The following is a 24989-nucleotide window of genomic DNA, read 5'->3' as shown; positions in this document are numbered from 1 at the left end:
ACAAAAACAATAATAAGGTCATACTTACCAATCAGAATAGCAAACATTTAGAATTGATATTCAAGAAGAGGAGAAATGTGGTAAAACAAGCATTTTCATACTTTATTGGCAGAAGAACAGAATGATGGGTTTTCTATAGTGTATACACAAGGATATGTGCAAGGATGATGACTACAGCATAATTTCTAATTATAAAAAAGGAAATAAACTACACGCAGATGATTAGATCAATGAGACCATTCTGTATTAGAGGCAAGGAGATTTCTAAGATGCATCCTAAAGGAGAAAAAAAATGCACCAGAGAACAGTCTGCATGAAACAATCCTCTTTATGGAAAGAAACACTATGTACAGTGTATATCACTCTAAACTTTTCGCATATTTTAACTTCTTTAATCCTCAGAAAAAATTTATGAGATAGATACTACTAACATACCCTCATTTGACAGATTAAAAAAGAGGCACAGAGATTGTAATTTGCACAAAGTCGCAGAGATGAGAAGGGATTCAAACCTAAGTGGCTGGTTTCTTCCTTTGTACTTCTTTTCTCAAATTTCATTTCCTAGTCTCCTCCCTTCTCACCCCCTCTTCCTTCCTCCCACGTATTTCTTCTCTTACTAAATCTTCAAGTGTCTGTCGCCTGAATCATGGGAAGAAAAGGGGAGGGAAGGTGCAGAAAGTACGTTTTGCTTTTCTCCATATTCAGCTTTATTGTTTGGAAGATCCTGTGTTACTTTCGTAAATAAGATATTCTAAAGAAAAAAAAAATCAATGCATCCTTCAGTTCAGTTTAACAAATACTGGTTTATTGCGCCGGTTTGCCAGTCGGGGGGGGAGGGTGGATGTGAGAAAAATTAAATATTCTAAACACATCTAGTCAGTTTGACTCTTAAAAGTTGTTGGGGCGTCTGGGTGGCTCAGTTGTTAAGCGTCTGCCTTCGGCTCAGGTCATGGTCCCGGGGTCCTGGGATCGAGCCCCGCATCGGGCTCCCTGCTTGGCGGGAAGCCTGCTTCTCCCTCTCCCACTCCCCCTGCTTGTGTTCCCTCTCTCGCTGTGTCTCTCTCTGTCAAATAAACAAATAAAATCTTTTTAAAAATAAAATAAAATGCTCTTTGGGATGCCTGGGTGGCTCAGTCATTAAGCGTCTGCCTTCGGCTCAGGTCATGATCCCAGGGTCCTGGGATCGAGTCCCACATCGGGCTCCCTGCTCGGCAGGAAGCCTGCTCCTCCCTCTCCCACTCCCCCTGCTTGTGTTCCCTCTCTCGCTGTGTCTTTCTGTGAAGCAAATAAATAAAATCTTAAAAAAAAAAAAAAAGTTGTTAGCAGCGTTTGGGGGAGAATGAGGGATAGGGGGAGAGGAAGAGACAGAGGGAAAGACAGAGAATGAGAGAGTGAGAGAGAATGATGGAGACAGAAACAGGGCGGCAAAGACTGAGAGAGCTAAAGAGAAAAAGCACCATGAAGAAAAACAAGCTTGACCCCTCCTCGTTTGTACTCTGAACCGCCACTGCCCTCAAACTTTGAAAGCAACAGAAATCTAAGGTGTGTAGATTAAGGACAGAAAAACGGAAGTCCCCGATAACTTAGCGCCTACAACCCCACCCCGGCGGCGGCCACGCCCACGTTAATGACTTTCAAGTTCTAGCTGGCGTCGACCTCCCCGTTCACCGTTGCCCTTCGCCACAGAACTGTCTTTGAAGTCCCGCTGGGAGCAAGAAAGGGGGGCAAGGGCGGCATTTCCGCCGCAGCCGGGCGCCCGCAGCAGTCGCGCCCTCCAGCAGGGACGCAGGCGCTCGGCGGCCACAAGCGGCCACCGGGAAGCGAAACCCGGAGAGTTTCGCGGTGCCGAGGTCGTTCGGAGGTTCCCGGTCCTCGCCTCGAGGCCGCATCCGCACCGCGGCAGCCACAGGTGAGTGTGCGCGCGGCGCGGGAGCCGCGTGGCTTCCCAGGCAGGGGGCGCGGCGCTGGGGGCGACTGGCGGGGGCCGGGGGGCGGCGCGCGAGGGCCGGCAGGCTGTGCTTGCGCTGGGTGGGTGAGTAGAGGGTGGCGGCCGGAGTCCCGGCAGCCCCAGGGAGCGACCCCGGAAGCAGAGCGGCGACTCGCGCGGGGCCCCCTCTGCTCCGGCAGGTGTTTCCTGCGCGAAACCTCCTTGCAGGCTCGGTGCCCCCTTAGTACTGTGCACCTTTCCGGCCGCGCTGAAGAACCCGGCAAGAACCTGATCCGTGGGAGTCCGCCAGCTTACTGGGGCGGGGGGATTAGAAGGGATGATTAATAGACCCTTTTAGCTGCCATTTAACAGTAAGTATTAATGAGGTGTATGGGTGGACCCCAAAACTGTGCTAGCCGCTCTGGAGCACCAGATGAATTGGAAAGATGGAGGTGGTTTATGGCTTAGAGGCTAAATCCATTAGTTCGGGAGTCCACCTGCCTGATTTGAATCCTGCCTCTACTACTTAATTTCTGTGGACTCAGAACCAGTTTCTTCATCTGTCTTCCTTGCCTCGTCTTTGAAATTGTGTAAAGATCAAAAAGGAGTCACAAGAGTTAGAGTATGGTATATATGAGTGTAAAGCTATTGGAGCTGTGTCCAGCACTGCCCCAAGTACTCAGTAAGGTTAGCTTTTAATATTTTTAATAGTAAAATCCCTGCTTCTCCAAGATTATTATCTGCTTCCCATGTGGTTTTATTTATACAACTATTCCTGGAAGTCCTAGAATGTCTACTCCCCAGTTCCAAGAACAGGCAGGCATTGTTTCTCCTAGTTTAGCATTGTGAGAAACATTAGTACAAGTGTCACTTAGTGGGAATTGTCAAGGGATTCATGATTTCCTTTTTCTTTCTTTTTTTTTTTTTTAAAGATTTTATTTATTTATTTGACAGAGAGAGAGATAGTGAGAGAGGGAACACAAGCAGGGAGAGCTGGAGAGGGAGAAGCAGGCTTCCCACCGAGCAGGGAGCCCAATGCGGGGCTCCATCCCAGGACCCTGGGATCATGACCTGAGCTGAAGGCACATGCTTAACTGACTCAGCCACGCAGGCACCCCATGATTTCCTTTTTCATCGTTGAACTTTCTTAACACCGGAAGTTTCTCTTAATATCATGCACGCAAGTATGACAACTGCAAGGCTTTGAACACTGAATAGACGCAAGGAATGAAGAATACATGAAAAGGGAAATGAGTGGATTTCTGCAGTTGGATAGAAAAGTGACATGTAAAATAAGTGGTTGGATCAGAGACTAAGCAATTTCACATTTGTAAGGGAGCTGTTCCTTGTGACCGAAAGGAGTGAAATAATACTGTACAGATCTTGTTCAGTCAACAAGCACCCATTAAGTGCCTTGTCCTGGACAAGACAGGCCATATTCTGGCCCTTAAGATCATAGAATGCAGGTAGAGAGACATTAAATGAGTAAGAACTGTCCCTGTACACTTCTCTATCCTCATGTCTGTTGATCTCTCCTTCTTTTTTTTCTGTAATCCACAAACCTCTCGTTTCCTTAAGTGAGTCAAGCTCCCTCTAGCCACAGGCCTTCTACCTGTTTCCTCTGTCTATAATTCCTCACTTCCCCAACCCCCACCCATGGCCTGGCTGATTTTAGACTTCCTTTGGCTCTCAGATTCAGTGGAAGTTAGGGACATAGAATTCTGTCATTGTCTTTAGAGCAGTAACATTTTGCTAAAATAATTCAGAACATATATCCACATCTTGGGACTCAGAAAAATGTTAACTGGTTTGTTCTTAAACAATTAAGAAGTAAATGTGGATAAATAATTCAAATCTAGTTTGTGCCTAGTTTATAGGCATAGTAGTCTTAGGATCTTCCAAAATTAGGGATGCTTCCTTTGGGTTCCAGATTGTACATTAATATTTTTTAAAGCAATAAGATAGAAATTTCAGGTCCCCAAGAGATGGGTCTAGGATTTCACTGTAATATGAGTTGTGGAGCCATGACTGATGTCACTTGCAATATTTCTCTTCCCTGATGGAAGAGGTTTATAATTTTCAAATAGCCCAGAGCAACAATGGGCCTGTGGTGTCCGATAGAATAATTTTACCAGAGATACACATAAATGAATATAGTATATGATGCGCTAATCTCCTCAGAAGCTCTCATTTAACAGAATTAGGAAGAAGTGTGTGGTAATCAGATTATAATTTGAAGTTATGTATTTGTCCTGAGGTAATTAAGATTCCAGTGGTACAATATGTTTGACTTCCTTAGAGACTTTTTTTCTTTTAGTAGAGGATAAATATGATGTTCTCTTTCTTGGAAGTTTTTCTAGGATTTGTTTCTTAGTAAGAGTAGTGGGGGCATTATTTAAAAGTTACTGTGTTAATTAATTAATTAATTAATTCACCCAGGACTCAGCCTAGTCATTTCCAAAACTGAGAGACATTACCTCTTGTTAATAGACCCTTAAGTTTGAGAAAATCAAAAGATCTTTAAAACAGCAAACAAGAGTGGACAGGGTGACATGGTGAGTATCATCCTCACTCCACAAGTGCTTTATTTTACTTGGCACACATACAGGTACAACTGTCACTTAACATTTTATACCTGAACTTATACCATTTTTCATGCTTGAGATACTGTGTAATTGCAAAAATTCTAAAACCTACAGCACAATGAGGACCCAGATTTTGTTTTGTAGTAGTTTTGCCATCAGGGATTTATTCTCACAACTCTGTAATTTAAGACTCAAAATAATGTAACCAAATAGGAAAGAAAAGAACAAATACGGACAAATAAGCTCTGCTTTAGTCTGTTTAGTTTCCTTTCCTTGGATCTCTGTACAAGAGGTTTTGCCTTATGTGTTAATTGTAATTAGTAGGCAGAAAGGGGGTTGGGATTTTAAGTGGAGAGATCAGGGGAAAAGGGTTCAACGAACTGGAAGGTCGAAGCACTGAATGCAATGTTTTTATTATTGTTGTTGTTGTTGTTATTGTTATTATTTTCTGTAGAAATAGCCAAACACAAACTTGTAGTCCAATTGTCATGATGCTGCAGCTATGACAACCCCTGAGAGTGGGCTCTCTGGCTAAAGTGTGTCTTGAAACATAGAACAAAGGGTCAGGCCTTTTCAGATTTACTGTTCAAGTTGGGCAGAACATATCCACAGAACTTGGAATCCACAGGTATTTGCAGTAGTGTGATCCGATAGCTAAACCGTCTGTCCTGGTGAACCATGTCTAGAGCCCAGACCTAAGGCTGAATGCTGGATCACACACTCCTTTTGTATAGATTGGAAGGTTCCAGTTTTGGAGTTTAATTTGGTTGCAATGTGGAGTCTTGAGATCACAGTGTTTTCTTTTTGGCTTTCTGCCTCATAGGACCCTCTCTCCGCAAAGGTTTGTAGAAAATGTCCACCATCCTTGGGTTACCCACAACTTCTTAAGTTGTACTCAGAACCACATCAACGGGGAATGGGATCAAGACCAAAGGGTTTAAATGACCATTCTGGTAGATGAAATGAATAGAAGAATATCCTATGTGTATGTATAGTTTCAGAATATCTTATTTCAATAGTCATATTTGGCCTATAAATTTGTAGACAATGTAGTAATATCAGGTCTTCTTTTTCAGAGCTCTTTAAATCATGGAAAAACAAAGTAAGTGTTTACTTTCGTTTTATAATGTTAAATCTGTTGTTAATATATTCTTTGTCATAGTGTTTTACTCAGTTTCTGAAAAGATATAATTTCCTTTGTTTTGTTTATGCTTCAGAACTCAGAGTCTAGTTCATTGTTTTGACTGTAGAGACAATCTACACATATATCCACTAAGTTTTCCTCTAAAAATAATAATAAAAAAAAAACTTAGATAAGCCTAAGGAATTTTAGTCTTACTGGGAAATATGTTATATAATTTATACTATATTCCATCTAGATCAGTTTTTCCCTTTTAATGTGCACTTTATATACATAAACATTATTTAACTCAAATTAACAGATAATAAATTTAATATGTCAGTCCATTGTAATAAAATCTTCAGATATATCCTTGCTATATATTTTATAACATTCACATGTGAACAGGTTTAAATAAATACCAATCGTATGTTATGGCTTTTTACTATCAAGAAAATTCTAGGGGTGCCTGGGTGGCTCAGTCAGTTAAGCGGCCAACTCTGGATTTCAACTCAGGTCATGATCTCAGAATCATGGGATCAAGCCCCTCATTGGGCTCCATGCTTAGCATGGAATCTGCTTTCCCTCTCCCTCTGCTCTTCCCCTTTCTCTCTCTCTCTTTTTATCTCTCTTGTTCTATCTCTAAAATAAATAAATAAATAAATAAATAAATAAATAAATAAATAATTCTATCTTAAAAAAAAGGAAAATTCTAAATAAGATGGGTATTGACCAAACATATGATAAAAGACTTTGTCTTTTTTTAAAATCTAAACTTCTGAAGAGAAAAACAATATATATGGGGGAAAGTGTGAAAAACAAAATCCTGTTTTGTGAGAAGATTTATATTCTGTTTATTTTTGTTTAGATACCAAAGAGACATTTATCTCTCACCACAATGTCAGCCTTGCTAGATACATTAGATACTCTGTAGGACTAGAAACCTCAGCTTTCCTTCATGAAGTTTCATGATCTTCTCTTAATGTTTGCTATATTAATTTAATTTTACTTACAAAACTTTTTAAATGTACATTGTTACAGTATTACACTGCTAGGTCTGCTGCAGCATTAGGATGCTTCAGATCACTTTAGAAACATTCTTTTGGCCAAGGTCATAGTCACCTTTTAACTCTTCATCTTCATATATATAATTGTGTGTGTGTGTAAATATGCATAAATAGGAATAAAATGTATATAAGTATGTAAATATATAGAGAAGTAAAAATTAAATTTCTTTATAACATGACATTCCTATGATATCTGTAAATTATTTTAAGTTCCATTTCACAAATGCAGAAATCCATTCATCATTCATATGCTCTTTGGTCTATTTAACCACTTCCCCATTTGCTTGTTTTCCCTTTATATGAATTTCTGCTGAAATTCCTAAAACTGGGATAAACACTCTGGAGCCAAAACCGCAGAGATTATGAGCTTCTAATTTCTTGAATCTATCAGCTCCTAGATATGCATATGTCTTTACCATTGTTCAAATAATGGTACCTATTAAGAGGTGCCAAAATGTGACATATCATTCAAGAGTAGATCTGTTAGTTAGACTTGCAGTGTGTTTTCTTGAGATCTGGTAAGTGTGATCCCACTCAGGTTGGGAGTGGGAGCTGTGGACAGGGCCTTGAGAGCTAGAGAGCAAAGAGGTAGGCCACCCACTTGAAGCCAACAAACAAGGGAATGGTTGGGATGGAATGACCTGTGGTAATTCAGAGATCTGTAATAAATCAGGGTATGTTGCACTATCTGTTCAGGGAAAAGCCCAGATGGAAGTAGAGGATTCTTTGTTACCTGAATTTGCACAGTCTTCATGGACTCCATTCTGCTGAATGTATTATGAGACCAATTGAATGGAGGAAGAGGGTCGCTCACAATCCAGCTTTCCTACTGAAACCACATGAGTTGAGTGGTCTTTGAAGGCCTATGGTAAAGAAGTACATAGAAAATATATCAGATTGAAAGTTTGACTTACTTTTTCTTCTGTATTAATGCCATGCCTTCATCATTCAGTAAGAAACTCTTGAATTTATAGTTAGCAAGCCGTAATGAAACATGGTTTAAGTGTAGGGTCCACTAGATCATAAGTTGCATGAAGACAGAGGCAGTATAGCCTCAGAGCTCAACTCAGAGGCAAGATAGGAGGTGTTCAACAAATATTTATTGTCTGACTGGGATGGCTACTAAATAAGTGACTAGAAAACATATATGTTCGTTTTTTGTAATTCAGTCAGTTATGATTTTTGTAGGTCAAAATCAGTCAAATATTAGGAATTTCCTATGGTTCAACCTTATTGGGATAGTTGCAGAGTAAGCATTAAAAGGATATTTAAATACTGAAGTGTATGCATTATTTTACATATTTTTAAAATAATTTTTGCAGCAGTAATTATAGATATCTTTGAAATCATCCATAATCTTTCCATAACGATCCCTACATCTTTCTTCATTGTATGTGGTTTTAAACCACTGTTTTCCTAATGCCAACAGAATCAAAATATGGAAGTGAACATTCATCAGGCATATTTGAAAACTAGAAATTCAGCTTCAGCCACTCAGCTGTCTCATTTTATCCAAAACGGAATTTGTTTGAAACAGGATTCTACTGCAAATTAAGTCTGATAGCAAGCATTGCTTTTGTTGAGTGAAGAATTCACCTTACCAATTTTAGTACAGCACAAGATCATATAAATGAAAATTATTTAAATTTAAATTATTTAAATTATTTAAATTGTTTAATGTATTTTTCTTTCTGACATATATTTTATTAAAGTAGATATATGTTTACCTCTCCCTGAATTGCAGATGGACAAATGAATGCTCCTCATCCAGGAACAAATTTACCGCCTGGACATCTCCCTGTATATCCTTCAGCAGCATTCCAAGGTAAAACATTTGTTTAAAGAATAAAAACTCCCAATTTTTCAATTATTGATATTCCCCAAAGAGCGTATGTGTCTGCCTGTCTGTGTGTGTATATTTTAGTAGTGTCTTTGACTAAAAGTGCAATGATGAAATTGGCAGCCTAGTTCTTGGTTTTTTTGCTTGACTGTGTATTCTCATAAATAACATAAATGTAATTTTTACTTATACAGGATAATAAAGATGTAGAGTTAATAAAAACAGTAGTGAGTTTACATTTAGCAAATAAAGTTTGACATAAATTAAACCCCCAAATACACATTTTAAGTAAAAAATTTAATTGATTCTTCATCTCTGAAAATTGTCATCATGTAATCACATTTAGGAGATTTATCCCTGAGTATTTTTGAGTCAGATATTAGCTGAGGGTAATTGTGTACAGTGAGGGTCACAGAAAAGAGGTGACTGCTTAAAACTGGAAGCTGTAAGTAATAAAAATGCAGCTGCCTGGGGATAATTCTCATTTTCATTTTGTATTTGCTTTTGTATACATCCTGAATCATGCCTTACATCTAAGAAAAGCAGTTGAATCATATCACTCCATACTAGGGAATACATTTTTCCCTTTGAACCAATGAATAGAAGACTTATTATATGAAAAGAGATTTTCATTTAGACAAATGCAGTTATCAAAATTACTAGAACTTTACTAAGTGGCAAAGTTCATGGTGCACCCAGATTTACAATTAGTCTGGCTACTACCATCTTGAGAGACCATCCTGGGGATTTAGGGTCAAAAGGAATCAGGTTTGGACAGAAGGGTATATCTGGTTTGTTTTCTCCTCTGAGCAAATAAATCTGCTTGGGAACTAATTGGCCTGTTTAATTGTCTAGCCAAAAACTTCCCAGTAGGGCCTGGATCTCAGTCAGATGTTTGCAGTTAGAAGAATGAGCTAGAAAATCTCTAAGGTTATAGTTCTCAAGAGTGCCTGCACTTAAGTAGTACTTGGAAGCTCTTAAAAACACTATACCAGGGCACTAGCCCAGGAAAATTAAAGCAGAAGCTCAGGTAGTGGGACCCAGGGGTTAGTAATTTTTTTAATTTCCCAGGTAATTCTAATGTACTGCCAGGGCTGAGGATCGCTGCTCTGAATTCTTATATGATGACTGTTTGAAGAATTATTAGCAAGCTGTAATATTCATCCAAGGCACTTGGAGAATGATTTAATCCACCCCACAGATAATTAAAAATGGTTGATACATAATTAAATTTAGTTATAATCAGACTTGAGAGTTTGTGAGAAAAATAGCTTAATTTTATTTCTCAAGTCCAAGGCCACATATAGTTCAGGTCTTAATATGACAATGATGCTAACAGTAGTGATAGTTTAAAATTGAGAGCTCACTGTGCATAATGTAGATTAACTCATTTAATTCTCAATCTTATGAGGTAAATACTATTAATTGTCCCCATTATGCAGGTGGGAAAAAGGCATAGAGAGGATATATCAGGCTTTAAGTTCTGGCTTCTATACTTAATAGTTGTGTGGTGGTTCAAAAAACTTGCTCTATACCTCTAAGCCTCAGTTCTTTTTTTTTTTTTTTAAGATTTTATTTATTTTATTATTATTATTTTTTAAAGATTTTATTTATTTATTTGAGACAGAGAGAATGAGAGACAGAGAGCACATGAGAGTGGGGAGGGTCAGAGGGAGAAGCAGACTCCCTGCCGAGCAGGGAGCCCGATGCGGGACTCGATCCAGGGACTCCAGGATCATGACCTGAGCCGAAGGCAGTCGCTTAACCAACTGAGCCACCCAGGCGCCCTTAAGATTTTATTTATTTATTTGAGAGAGTGAGAGAGAGAGAGCATGAGCAGCGGCAGAGGGAGAGGGAGGGGGAGGGAGAAGCAGACTCCCCGCTGAGCAGGGACCCCCAATGTGGGGCCTATCCCTGGACCCTGGGATCACTACCTGAGCTGAAAGCAGATGCCCAACCGACTGAGCCATCCAGGTGCCCTAAAGCCTCAGTTCTTATCCATAAAATGGGGCTAATATTTTCCAATTCAGTTTTGTTTGGAGATTGAATGAGAGTATATGTAAAACACCTAGTACAATGATTTACAAATAATAAGTGACAAATATTTGTTGACTATTATACTAATAATATATTAAATCAATTGGACTTTATACAAATGAAAATATTATCCAAATTTCAGGTAATTCTGTATGCTTAATTCATTGATTTGTGAAATAATCAACTACGCTCTCCAAGAGTCTTGAGAAGATTGGAAATATGCTAATAATGTAACCTATGAACTCATATATCCCCATTTGGTTTGCCTGTGATCTGATCTTTGCACTGTAGCCAGTGATCTTTAAAAATGCTTATCTGTTCATATTACAGACAATATTCAATGTGTACTTCATTGTTTTTTTGTTGCTTTTATGATAAAGGCCAAAATGCTTAATTTGGTTCACCAGACCTGAGGGCTCCCCTGCATTCTCTTTAACTGTCTCTTAAGCCTGACTCTCTGCTATTCAAGTCGATGTGCCTTTTTACAGATGAGTAGAAACCCTGTATGTGTTGCTGTCCCAGGGCTTCTCTGTGAAACCTTTTTCCCTATGACCCTAGTTTACTCAACTCCTTTGTATCCTTTAGATCTCAGCTGAAAGGTGGTCCTCAGGGAAGCTGTCCCAACTCCTTCCTTTTCTCTCTCCCCATCCCAACACTTTCTTTTGGCATATATAGTCATAAAAATCTGGTCCCTTCTTTCAAAGAGCTTGTCTTCGACTCTCGTTAATCAACTGATCATACTGGTGTTGTGGATCCCTAGAGTGAAGAATAAATATAAAGTTATCTTCCCCATTAGGCAGTGAGGGAAGGGATTGCATCTGCATTTCTCATTTTAAATCCCAGTGCTCAGCACTCTTAAAAACTTTGTAAGATATAAATCGGATTATGGAATTCACTTGTCTACTTAAAATCCTCAAAGGCCTGTCAATCACACTTGGAATAAAATCTAAACTCCTTATGAATGGGCTCCCTAGATGAACTGCTCCTATTTCTTCACTGATAGCAGTTTCTACTCTTCCTCTCCTTTATGATGTTTCTTTCTCAAACATGCCAAATTCATTCCTAAAGTCGAAGATTTTTGCGTTTGGTTTTCCTTCCTCTTAAACATTTCTCACCAGATCTTCACACAAAGCTTTTCCTTCCTCATATTCTAGATCTCAACAGAGTTTTTTTTTTTCTATCTAAAGTAACTAGTTGATACCTTTCCCTCTCCACCATGCATTTTCTCTATGAGTTCAATCTGAAATCTTTTTTTTTTTAAAGATTTTATTTATTTGTTAGAAAGTGAGAGCGTGGGCGAGGGAGAATGAGCGAGAGTACAAGCAGGAGTAGCTGCAGGCAGAGGGAGAAGCAGGCTCCCTGCTGAGCAAGGAGCCCGATGCGGGACTCGATCCCAGAGCACTGGGATCATGACCTGAGCTGAAGGCAGCCGCTTAACTGACTGAGCCACCCAGGCATCCCTATCTGAAATCTTTTAAAAAGAATTTATTTACTTTTTCCCAAAAGTTGCCCTATAAGCATCCTGAGGACAGATTACCTTGTTGATAGCTGTGTCCTCTGATTCTAGACCAGAACCAGTCACATTGTACAACATTGGTGTAAATATTTATTTATTCTAAGAAGGAATGAATTATAAAAACTATATTTAAAAGGTATTAGTATGAGATTTAGTCTCTCTTCTAAATCTTTTTATAATGATGTATGCATTTTGCCATCAATGATTTTTTTTAAAGTATTTATAAATTATATAATCTAAGAATAAATTTTACATAGCCTTTCCTGTTAAAATATTATGGAACACATTCCTTTGAAATTATATTCCATTCCTGTGGGATTGCTACTCTGTGCACTATTCATGTAAGCTTATGAAGCTTCATTGTAATCACAGATTCATGTGGAATACAGAATATACACCTATTAAATTTCTTCCTCTCCTGTGCTTATTAAATACCTAAGACAAGTTTGCCTATTGTAACTTTTTCCCCTCCTTGGTTCTCAAATTGTATTTTTCAGAGTGCTGAGAGCAGTAAATTATGAAATTTAAATTTGTAACCTAACTATCATAATGGCTTTTTTTTTTTTTTTCTTGTAGGATGTCTTAGGACAGGAATGTACCATGGGTTAAAAGTTCAGGCCAATTGTTAACCCAGATAAGCACCTGGACAATACTGGAAGTAACAACATGCTTTTACCTCTCTACCAGAGTTTCTCAACAGCAGCACTATGATATTTTGGGATGTATAATTCTTTCTTTTCAGGGAACTGTTCGGCATTTCAGGAAATATTTAGCAGCATTACTGGGCCTCTATCTACCAGATGCCAGTATCATCCTCTGTTCCAGCTGAAACAACCAAAAATGTCTCCAGACCTTGCCAGATATTTCTTGAGGGGGTAAAACCACCCATAGTTCTTTACATAAGGGAGGTACTGTTTCCTACCATTCCAGAATTATCATATTTTTATAGAGTGCTTTGGTTTTAGAAATGCTGACCCAAAGCCTTTGTTTTGGGCCTTTGACACAATGACATCTCTCTTTTCTATTAAAGTATTCCAGACTCTTTATGTAGGTGACTCTAGATCATTGTTGATTTTCTGTCACTTTCTTAGGTTTCAAGAGTATTTTCAACTGAGTTTTGAGCAATGGATAAGGCTTGGGCCAACTCTATTCACAGCCCCAAGCCCTATAGGAGTGGATATGAAACCACAGATATTTCATTGAAAAATTGCTGAAAGATAAAAACACAATGTTTAAGCTTCATAGAAACAGGATTTCTGAGCTGAAATTTCAGTTTGCAGAGTTTTAGGAGTAATCCCAAAAGAATTCATGTTTCATTTTCTGTGTGGTTACAAATTATTTCACCTGTTTGTATTTCAGGACCTCCAGAACATACTGACTACTCTGGCCCCCAGGTTGGCTATCCTGGCCCTCAGGCTGGCTATCTTGGCCCTCAGGCTGGCTACCCTGGCCCTCAGGCTGGCTATCCTGGCCCTCAGGCTGGCTACTCAATTCCACCAGCTGGTTATTCAGGTGCTGGCCCAGTAGGCTTTCCTGTCCAACACCAGCCAGGGTATAATCTGCCAGGTGGACCTGCAGGGGTACCATGCATGCCAGCACCACCACCTCCATTAGACTGTCCACCTGGATTGGAATATTTAAGTCAGGTAATTTCAAATAAATGAAACACTCATAAAAAATAAAATTGTCCTTATAGTTCACTTAATGAAATCAACAAATGACTAATTCACAAAAGTCTGAAATGATTAAACAACATTTAATGCTGACAAATTACTATACTTCTAGGTGAAGTTTACTTTTAAAGCAAAATACAAATATCTTAGGAAATTGTGTTTTTTATGATTTTTGAATATAATCTGTGGTAATGGCCAATAACAAATCTTTATTAAGCACTATTTTCCAGACTTTGTTCCTAAGTATAACACATGTATTAACTTATTTAATCCTTTTAGAAGTGCTATGATATATAGGTGCTAATATTATCATCATTTTACAGAAGAGGAAACTGAGGTCCAGAGAAGTTGTATAATTGACTCAGAGCCAAAACACTAAGGAAGTGGGAATGGCTTCTTACTTCTAGAACCTTGGTTCTGGATCTCACTGTCTTTAATCCCAACACCAAATAACTTCCTGGAAGGTGAAAAGAAACATTAAACTAAATTTGGTGTTGAGTGTCAATAAGTGGTACCAAAAACAAAGAGTTAATATTTTGTGTATAACATGATACACTTTTTATTATAATTAATAGAACTGCATTTTATGATGCTTTGTTCTTTGGAAGAACCAATTTTATTAACGCCACCAGTAAGAAAAAAAAAAAAAAATCCTGGATTTTAGTGTACTGCATGATACCATATCCTCGCAATGTGAGTGTTAGTATTGCCCAGTGTTGGAAATCTGGTAGGTAGAGTAGGAATATGAAATTCTATTTGTCTGATCAATAAACAAATAAATATATTCCTGTGGTAACCAACCAGTTTTCAGTAAATGAATTGGCTCTCTTGTACTCTGTGTACTAATTCAATTTCCCACAGTGCACTTGGGCAGCATGTATTGTAAGAACTTTTCATAGTTCATATATTCTCCGACAATTTTCTTTTTAAAATCAAGGCCTTACAGAATGTATCGGGGAAGTTATTACCTGCTCCTAAAGATGATATCAAGCACACTTCAAATTTTTTTTTTTTAGATTTGGAAAGAATCTCTTCAAATGGATAAAGAGTATTAATATTTCTTAAGTCTTTTCAAGAAGGAACTTTAAAAAAAAAAATTTAGAGGGATTCCAGTGTAAATCAATTTTATTTGACCTGAATTTGCCCACATTAATAGTGAACACATTCAATAGATTGTTTTTCAGTTAAAGATATAGTAACTTTAATTTTATACTTTTTTAGGTATAAAAGTTTAGAAGTAAGATATGCTATTATTAAATATTGATAAATATTGATAATTGATTATATGCATTCCTTAAAATATAAAAGCACTAATATTAATTTGGTTGGTGTAGAAAGCATGGAAATATACTTATAGCTTAATTTTTTTTTTTTTACTGTAATAGATAGATCAGATACTGATTCATCAGCAAATTGAGCTTCTGGAAGGTATGTATTCATTGTATTGATCATATTTCTAGAAAGAGAAGACGTTTTTACAGATAAAGGCATATCAGCAACCACAAATGTAACACTTTCACTGATTATTTATAAATGTCTCTCTTCATGATAATGAAATGATGGTAATTATCAGTAGCTCATTTCTGGAAATTAGGAGTCAACTGGTAAAATACTATTTTTCTGAGCATCTGTTCTCATGCTACAGACCCTAACTTACAAGGAAACCAATCAAAACTTACTTTTTCTCCCACTTCTCTCTAGAAATCATTTCAGCTGTTTTCTCCCCAGCCTATGATGATCTTGATATTGACACAGAACCAAATGCACTAGTTCAGATACCTTAGTACATTTCTAAAGCAAGTAAACTTCTTCAGTTTGGATGGGTATGTTTTGGAAAATTGTATTCTTGCCCACAATTTTTTTTAAAGATTTTATTTATTTGAGAGAGAAGGAGAGACAGTGAAAGAGGACAAGCTGGGAGGAGAGGGAGAAGCAGGCTCCCCGCTGATCAGGGAGCCCGATGCAGGGCTCAATCCCAGGACTCTGGGATCATGACCTGAGCCAAAAGCAGACACCCAACCGAGTGAGCCACCCAGGCACCCCTCTTGCCCACAAATTTTATTAGGAGTTCATATGAACCCTGTAAGACCTCTGTTCTGTGGGCTGTGGATTATCACCTTGGGTACAGGGCTAATGCAGTGTTGGAGGATGCTGACCAACAGACTTGGAGGCCTGGCTTCTTAGAACAGCACTCCTGCTCATGTGAATGGCCAATAAATATTTCCTTGGATACATCACTCCTGAGATGCAAGGTAAACTTAGGAAGCCACTAGATATTTCAGGATTCTTGCCAGGGAAAAGAGAACCTGGATAGATTCATGAACTGTGGTGTCTTTCTTCTAGATATAAAGAGTTTAATGAACATTCATCTAGTTTTTAGAATATATCTGTTAAGTCCTTCTTCACCTCTCTGCAAAGTCCCTTTCCACTGGTAGAAATTGTAACATGAATTATAAGAGTAGAGCAATAGATGTGGTTAGAATGTATAGTTGTTGCCTATTTTATTTAAATTGCTTATCCTGTTCACTGTTAGATATTTATAATGTTCTTGTTTTTGTTAGTTTGTTTATACTAACTTTTCTCTGGAAAGGTGTTCTTTGTTGTTTGATAATTTGTACTTTGAATTTTTTAATATTTTAAGAAATTTATTTTTGACATTATAAAATCAAACCAAACCAAAACAGACACTGTACATTATACAGCATTCCATTTATAGTTTTTAAATGTATGATTTTTATATATATTTATGAAATATGTATGTATTAATCATGAAAGGTAAATTCCAAATTTAGTAGTTCTTAATTCTGCAGTTTTCTAAAAGCGGTATTTTTAATTTTCTTGTTTTCTTTTCATCTCAATGAAAGTGTGTATTGTAAGATTATGATAGTATAAAGAGATGAAGATTACTCCATTTATTTTCAGCATCTGAGTGTACAACAGACACTTACACACTTACCAAGTTAAAACTTTATAGACAGTAATGATAACCATAGAGATCTTTTGTTTTAGTCTCATTTTTTGAGTAACTAGAAGGTAACTTAGATTAACATAATAATAATAAAAAAACAAAAATAAAAAGCAATGTTGGTAATAATAATAAAAAAAGAAGGTAACTTAGAGATTGTGTAAACCCATTGATCTCATTTTACAGATAAACTATCCGAAGAATTTTGAGATTAAACTACTTAATGAAACACTTAGATAATAGATTTCATGTTATGAATCAGCTTAATTTTTTTCTCACAAAACATGTGACTGTCAAATGTTGAGGTCAAGCGTGGTTCTTTTAAAGAAAGAGTCCAAAGCCTATCTGAGCCAGAGCAAAGGCACTTAAGGGAGGTCATGATGATAGAATTTATGAAGCACATCTCTATCTGACTAAAAGCATCCACACAGACATTAGAGAGTGTTTTTTGTCCCATATATATCTTTTAATCATTATTTTGGTGGCTCTGACATCCCATGACCCACGTCAACGAGGACTATGGACTAGTGGGACCATTAATTGTTCCTTTCTGGCTCTAAGCAAGGAGAGATTTGCAATGTATGATTCAGTATGGGAAGCCCATTGGTAAGATATCACATGGGCATCAGCATCCCTGTGAAGAGATTAGCCCCCTCCAGAGTACAGAGCTTACTTAGGTTGCCAGTGGTCTACATAGCCTATGAGTTGCAGCCTTGGTTGCCAAGCACCTCTTCCGTTGTCTAATACCCATCTCCCACTTCTGAGTAACTACTGCTGAGCTAAACAAGGGTATTCTGGGTCCAATGTGATGTTCTAATTCACCTTCCATTTTCACCCTCTCCCTTTCTACATGTGTGCATTAGGAGCAAGCCCTATCATTACCTTCCCTCCATTGCAAAAACATAAGCCATGAATATGGTATATAAAAAAAATGTATTTAATAGAATATTTCGTAAGAGTGTAAACATAGCAACCATCCCCTACATAATTGAATATATGAAAACTATACCAAGCAAGTGGATATGTTCTGCATACACCTAGCACAACTAAGACCATTGTACCATCCCTCAGCAGCAGTCTGACTTTCTGACATTTCTTTGGAATTAGGAAGATATGAGTTGTTTTCTGTTCCATGTGTCACATAGGGACTCTTCATTTCTCTATGCCTTAACACCCTCTCCTTTCCCTTTCCCTTTTATCCTCCGTCTAGATCATCTCTAAACACCTTTCCTTTTCTTTCTCCCTGTGTTACTTGAAGTATCATCTGAAAGTGGCATAACTACATATTATAGTATCTTAGGACAGATTCAGTATTTTCTTAGCATAATGGTCATAATGATTTCCTCTTTTATGTTTGTAGTCTTAACAGGTTTTGAAACTAATAACAGATATGAAATTAAGAACAGCTTTGGACAGAGGATTTACTTTGCAGCAGAGGATACGGATTTCTGTACCCGAAATTGCTGTGGGGCTTCTAGGCCTTTTACCATGAGGATTCTTGATAATATGGGCCAAGAAGTTATAACTCTGGAGAGACCACTAAAGTGTGACAGCTGTTGTTTCCCTTGCTGCCTTCAGGAGGTCAGTGAGCAATTACCAGGGTCATTTGTAAAGTAGGTCAGCAAGGATTTTTACCCTTTCATTGAATTATGTAATCAAATGAGATTTAAAGGAAAATTGGTCCATAAGCTCTTAGTTTATACTTGAGAGTAAATTGTCCAAGAAGAAAGGCAGTGGAAAACGATGAACAGTTAGCCCCATGGCCATGAGTAGTGTGTCTCGTGAAGTTGAGATCAGAGATCTCAGGGATGAGGCTTCTTGATCTTTATGGAAAGCTAAGAAGGTAGGGCAAGTCCCTAACCTACAAGGAACATGAAAAGCCTGGCCAAAGCCAGAGCAGTGACACCATAGAGAATATCCTAGAATATCCTACATGTGTTCATCCCACAGTTTGGGCCAACCTCGCAGAGGGGCCCTCTCTGAAAAATTTCAGTGCCTGTTTTTTTATATATCCATAGAAATTATGAATGTATTTGAGCCCCCTATAAGAGGTATACACTAGTTGTGAGTACCTTTAGCTCCATAAAGACCAGGTGTCTATTTCATTTACTTGGCAGCCCACTAATAGGGAATGTGGATCTCAGGGGAGATGCTGGGGCACAGAGAGTTTATAGGGAAGTTGATTTTTGCCTGTCTCTCCACTGGCCTGAGACCAGCCCTGCCGGGGCCACTCAGTCATTCCACAGAGGGAGCTGTGCTAGCCTGACAGACACAGTTACAAGCACATGAATATTTGAAATCTAATACTGTACATATTTTAAAAGGTTAACTGAAGTTATTCATGCTGAATTATTTATTTTCCATATCATTTAGGTTAGATATAGTAATATTTATCCAGGAATATCTGAGGAAAAACTGGGAGTTTGATGTAATATGCTCTACAATATAAAGTGTACATTAACATATATTACACTGTTGTAAAAAACGGAGCTAGGAAGTCATTTACTGATGAGCACACTGAGGTACTTTCAAGGTCACCTAGCTAAGTGGCAGAGCCAAAATTCCAGGCTTCATTTTCTTTCCATTTTGGCACCATTGCTACTCATATTTAGTAACTGCACCATGACCAGAGCTGTGTTCCTACATCTAAACCACTGTTTTTAAAAAAAGTTAAGAAAAGAGTTCCTTAACAATTTAGACATTTTTCGTAAATATGGAGATTAAAAAATGTACAAAGGCCAGTGGAGCAAAGCTTTAGTGGAGACGATGCATGCAGCCTGCCCAGGTTTGTACCTCATCTTTCCTTCTTTGTAGTTGGGAATCTGATACAAGTTAATTCACTTCTTTGCTCCTCAGTTACTTTATAAATAGGGATAATAGTACCAACCTTTTAGAGATGTGTTATGAATTAAGGTGCTTAAAACAGTGTCTGACACTTCAAAAGTATTCAATAAATGAGTTATTACTAGACATTATAATTATTATGATTTATATATATTCTCTTGCTTTTATAGATAGCAATCTATGCTCCTCCTGGTGTACCTATAGGTTATGTTATTCAGATCTGGCATCCATGCATGCCAAGGTTTACAATTCAAAATGAGAGGAGAGAGGATGTACTAAAATTTATTGCTCCATGTCTTCTATGCAGCTGTTGTGCAGATGTTGATTTTGAGGTAAGAGACGTGGTGATGTTTACAGGTCTTGCTTTCCTCGTAAGGGGTAATATAATTTGGGAGGATGTTACAAATAAATTTGTGTGTCCTGATATTTCAAGAGGAAGACAGTGTGCTTTTATATTTAACTTTGGTCAGAGAGGTGATTAATGCTCTGATGAAGCATCAGTGTTGATTATACTAAATGGAATAAAAGAGAAGCAGAGTCTTGTGGTCAAATAAATAGATATAAGCAAAACATCCAACATTTGAACATGGTGGTGTCTATATGGACGCTCTGTATATTAACCATTTTAAATAAAATGTGAACCTCGTCATCTAAGTCTGATTGCCAAGGCATATGAATCCTTCCCTAGGCTGAAATACAGGCTGCCAGTGCTCTGGATTCTCTTCAGAAGTTCTGACATCTTCGAGTTCCTACAAAAAGCTCACTTATGCAAAGATAGTTTTAAGAAAGAGAGTAAGATATACTTCCCAATTATGCCTCTTTTTATCCTTGTGTTAAATTTGGTCACTGTAAACCACAATTTATCTGTGTATTTACTACATGGAGGAATTTCATTATAGCAGTTTTTCCATAGATGGCCTAGCCTCGTAGCTCAAATTATTTAGTTGCAAATGTATAAAAATAGGGAGATTTTATAACTTAATCTTGATCTCATGATTCTCTTGGAAAATCACAAAACATGTTAAGCTGGACCAACATTTCCACAAAAAGGGGCAAAAATCTAAAACTGAGCAGGGCTGCCCCCTTACGATAAGATGTGTGAAATCTGACACTGTCCCCTGACTTCCTACAGTTTTCCACTGTCCAGCTCCATTCTTGGTATTATCTGCCTGGCTTCTTTAATCATATGATTTCTAATTCCTCTGTTAGACCCTGGTTATATAAAAATGAATCCTTCCCCTCAGTGACTTCAGAGTCGAATGAGAGAGACAGGCAATTCTAAGAAAACACGTGATAGAGACTTTATAAAGACTCTTACAAAGTCATATACATAGTGTAAGGGGGGAATTGAGGGGATGTATACTATGCATGTGTAAAGACTTTATAGTTTTTGTTTTTGTTTTTTGTTTTTTTTTGACAGAGAGAGAGCACAAGTAGGCAGAGAGGCAGGCAGAGGGAGAGGGAGAAGCAGGCCTCTCGCTGAGCAGGGAGCCCGATGCGGGGCTCGATCCCAGGACCCCGGGATCATGACCTGAGCCGAAGGCAGCCACTTAACTGACTGAGCCACCCACGTGCCCCAAGACTTTATAGTTTTTGTATAATAAAAGTTCTCTATGTAGGAGTTATCATTCCTATGAAAGAGCCAGAGGACTGAGAGGTAATTGTTCTTTCAGCGAATATTAATAGAATTTTTGCTGACATATACTTTATTTGTAGAAAATAAGTGAAAATACTCATGGAACAAGTGAAATTGGATTGTGAAACTTTTATATTTAATGCTAAGGAATTTAGAAATCTCCCAGCAACCCTTCTCAGTGGATGCCTTAAAGCATCCATTGTATATAATGAATTAACTACTCTCCTGTGCATCTAGAATGGTGCTAACTGGGTAACATCTTTGAGGGAGCTGAGAAAGTGGTCCCTTGAATCATTTTCTGTAGGCTAGGTAATGAAAAGTTTGGAAGCAGGAATTATCAGTACGAGGAGCCACTATGGAACATGGACTCCGTCATAGTGTCCATGGTATGGAAACAGAATAGAAAAGAGACAATGGCCTGAACAAAACAGGAGCAGGAACCATCCTAAAGGGAGAAATAATTCGGAGACATTTCATAAGTATACCAAGTGGGACTGATTCATGGCTTTGATGTCAGCTGAGCATGAAAGAAAATTTGGAGATGATTCTGATTCATATTGTTCTAATATCTGATGTTTAAGAAGCTCAATGAGGGGCGCCTGGGTGGCTCAGTCGGTTAAGCATCCAACTCTTGATTTCTGCTCAGGTCATGATCTCAGGGTCGTGAGACTGAGCCCTGCAATGGGCTCCATACTGGGCATGGAGCCTGCTTAAGATTCTCTCTCCCCCTCTCCCTGCCCCCTCCCCTGCCCCTGCTCTCTCAATCCCTCCCTCTCTCTCTCTCAAAAAAAAAAAAAAAAGAAGAAGAAGAAGAAGCTGAATGGATAATGATGCCATTAGCCAGGTTAACAAACTTGGAGAAGAAACAGTTGATTTGTGAGAACCTCATAATTTGTATTTGAGTTATGTTGGATTTTTGGTATGTAGAGAAAAAGTTTGGGATATGTTCAGCATATAGATGGTAGTTGAAGCCATGAGATTGTCCCAAGGGTGAGTAGAAGAAAGACAACTAGACTTTTTATCCCATGGAGGCAATAAGGGAATCTGTCTCCTTCCAGGACTTTTGGTAGGGGAAAAAAAAAAAACAACTATGAAACTGCTAATACATTATAGTCCCCTCTATGAGTCTGAAGTCTGAATTCATACCACTGTTATGAATGAGGAATGTCATAACATAGAAATTGATCCTGAGTGGTGATGACAGATGACAGAATTAAATGCAAAAGCACACTAGAAAGAGATCACCAAAGATTGATTACCAAAACACTCTCTGTTCCTATAGAAAAAGCTGATATTCACAAGAACAGATCAAAAATTACATAATGTTCTAAGAATTAATTCACCACCAACAAACTGCATATAATACAACAGTCTGCAATCAATCATATAAGAAATATCTAAATAAACATTAAAGAGGCTAAAGAAGAAACAAAAAAAGGTCATAAGGGGAAAATGAGACTATTTGAAAAAGGACCGGAGGATCTGAAAACAAGCCAAATAGAAATTCCAGAAATAAGGAACACTCATTGATGAAATCTCATTGGAAGGGTTGAGCTGAAAATTAGATACAGGTGAAGAGGGAATTAATGAACTGGATGATCTATATGAGGAAAATAAATAGGAGGGTGGGAAAAGATAAATTTGAAGGGACCAAAAAAATGTAAAGGATTGTGAAAGCTAGAAGAAACTACTCTCGCATGTGCCAAAGAGAAGTCACAGAAAAAGAGAATACAGAGAATGTGCCAAGATAATATTCAAAGAGATAAATGGATAAAATCATGCAGACTTAATGGCATGGTTTCTCAGATTCAAAAAGTACAAGGAGTTTTGAGTTAGAAGAAGAAATGACACCCAGATACAACTTGAACTGCAAACTTCAAACTAAAAAGGGAAATTGAAAATCAGCAAGTGGGAGGGGGGAAGGTTATCTCTAATATGTAATTCCCTGACCATTAGGGATTATGAACATTTTACTCTAACTTGACTGGCTACTTGTGTTTGCTCTCTTTGAATTGTCTATTCATATCCATTGCCTGTATTTTTATTGGGTTGTTTACTTTTTTCTTGTCAATTTATAAATGTAATTTATATGTTGAAGACATTGACCCTGCATCTGTCCTCTGATCTGCAAATAGTTTCCACAAATCTACCCTTTCTTTGTGGAACTTATATATATGTATTTATTTATATTTTTATATTTATATACAAATATGTGTCATATATAGTCGCATATATCTATTTTAATATATTCTCATTCTCCTGTCTTTATTATGAAGTTATCCCCAACTTTATATTTTATTTACTCCTTTTTTAATCTTTTTATATTTAAATCTTTAACTTACCAGGAATTTTATTTGTAGAAGATAGGATCAAACATTGTTTTCCTTCAGATGGCTAGACAGCTGTGTCATCACAATTTATTAAGTATTCATTCCTTGCTGAATTGAAATACTGTACATTAAATTCCCATAAATAATGGAATCTATTTCTAGATTCTCCTCTGTTTCATTGATCTAATTATCTGTTCTTACAACAGTGCCTTATGATTCAATTATGGCAACTTAATGATGTATTCTATATCTGGTCATAGCCAAACAGCCACTTATATTCTTCTTTATCATATTTTTTGCTACTATCATATTTTTCCTTTCCTGTGAATATTAAGGCAATTTTTCAAAAGTTAGAATCCTGGGGCGCCTGGGTGGCTCAGTTGGTTAGGCGACTGCCTTCGGCTCAGGTCATGATCCCGGAGTCCCGGGATCGAGTCCCACATCGGGCTCCCTGCTCAGCAGGGAGTCTGCTTCTCCCTCTAACCCTCCTCCCTCTCATGCTGTCTCTCATTCTCTCTCTCTCAAATAAATAAATAAAATCTTTAAAAAAAAAAAAGTTAGAATCCTATTAGTATTGTATTAAATCTGTATACTATTTTTTAAAAATTAGCATTTTTATGATGCTAAATCTGTCTCATCCCAGAAATGTTATGTCTTTTTATTCATTCATATCTAATTTTATATTCTTCATAAGATCAAATGGGTTTCTTTATATAGAACCTCTATCTTTTTTGTTAAAAATTTCCTAAGTAATTTATAGGCATTATCACTATTAAGAAGGAATATAGATGTATTAGGTACTTATTCTTAATATTGAAAAAGGCTATTTTTTTACCTTTTATCCAGTCTTCTGACTAGATTCTAGTATTTAACTTAAGAAACATTTTTGCTTATTTATACTTGTTTTTTCTAGTTAAAAATTACAGAGCAAAGAGAAATCATTTTAACTTCTCATGTTTATTTACCAATTAGCTCATTTTCTTTTCTAGTCTACTTCAGTGGCAAAACTGAATAGTAATGCCAATTGTGAGAATACCTGCCAAGTTGATGCCTTCAATTGAAATGTTTCACAATTTAAAAAGACATTGACTATTATTTTTCATATTGTTTTTCTAGTCCTATTTTACCTAGAGTAGGAATTAGCAAAAAAAAAAAAGATGAGATAGAAAACATTTTAGACTTTATGGGTCATATGGTCATTGTGTGCAACTATTCAAGTCTGTCATTGTAGCATGAAAATAGTTACAGACAATATATAAACACTGCATATAACTGTGTCCTATTATGACTTTTTTACAAAAAAGGTGGCTAAGCTAGATTTGGCCCACTGATCATTGTTTGCTGACCCCTGACCTAGATTTTTATTAAGAATTGATACCTAAGTATCTAAAAGCAGGGTATCAGGGCGCCTGGGTGGCTCAGTTGGTTAAGCGACTGCCTTCTGCTCAG

At 37.5% G+C, this 24989-nt stretch overlaps 1 protein-coding gene across 3 annotated transcripts in view; it reads left to right on the top strand.

The window, feature by feature from the left end:
- The first annotated feature begins 1656 nt into the window (after nt 1–1656).
- PLSCR1 (phospholipid scramblase 1) overlaps nt 1657–24989 on the top strand; it is a 29636-nt gene continuing 6303 nt past the window's right edge. Inside the window, exons 1-7 of one of the 3 annotated variants that reach the window (XM_034996409.1) lie at nt 1657–1909; nt 5589–5614; nt 8444–8524; nt 13452–13738; nt 15151–15193; nt 18091–18311; nt 19745–19906. In XM_034996409.1, the coding sequence (XP_034852300.1) occupies nt 5602–5614; nt 8444–8524; nt 13452–13738; nt 15151–15193; nt 18091–18311; nt 19745–19906 (807 nt within the window). In that variant the 5' untranslated portion in view covers nt 1657–1909; nt 5589–5601. Of the gene's footprint in view, nt 1910–5588; nt 5615–8443; nt 8525–13451; nt 13739–15150; nt 15194–18090; nt 18312–19744; nt 19907–24989 lie in introns of those variants that run through there. The other 2 variants (XM_034996415.1, XM_034996425.1) reach the window with 2 other exon arrangements.

The sequence above is a fragment of the Mirounga leonina genome, unplaced genomic scaffold (genome assembly GCF_011800145.1).
Source record: "Mirounga leonina isolate KUSES-001 unplaced genomic scaffold, KU_Mleo_1.0 Mir_115, whole genome shotgun sequence".
In the NCBI taxonomy this organism is placed as follows: Eukaryota; Metazoa; Chordata; class Mammalia; order Carnivora; family Phocidae; genus Mirounga; species Mirounga leonina.
This window is presented reverse-complemented; position numbering and strand designations above follow the sequence as displayed.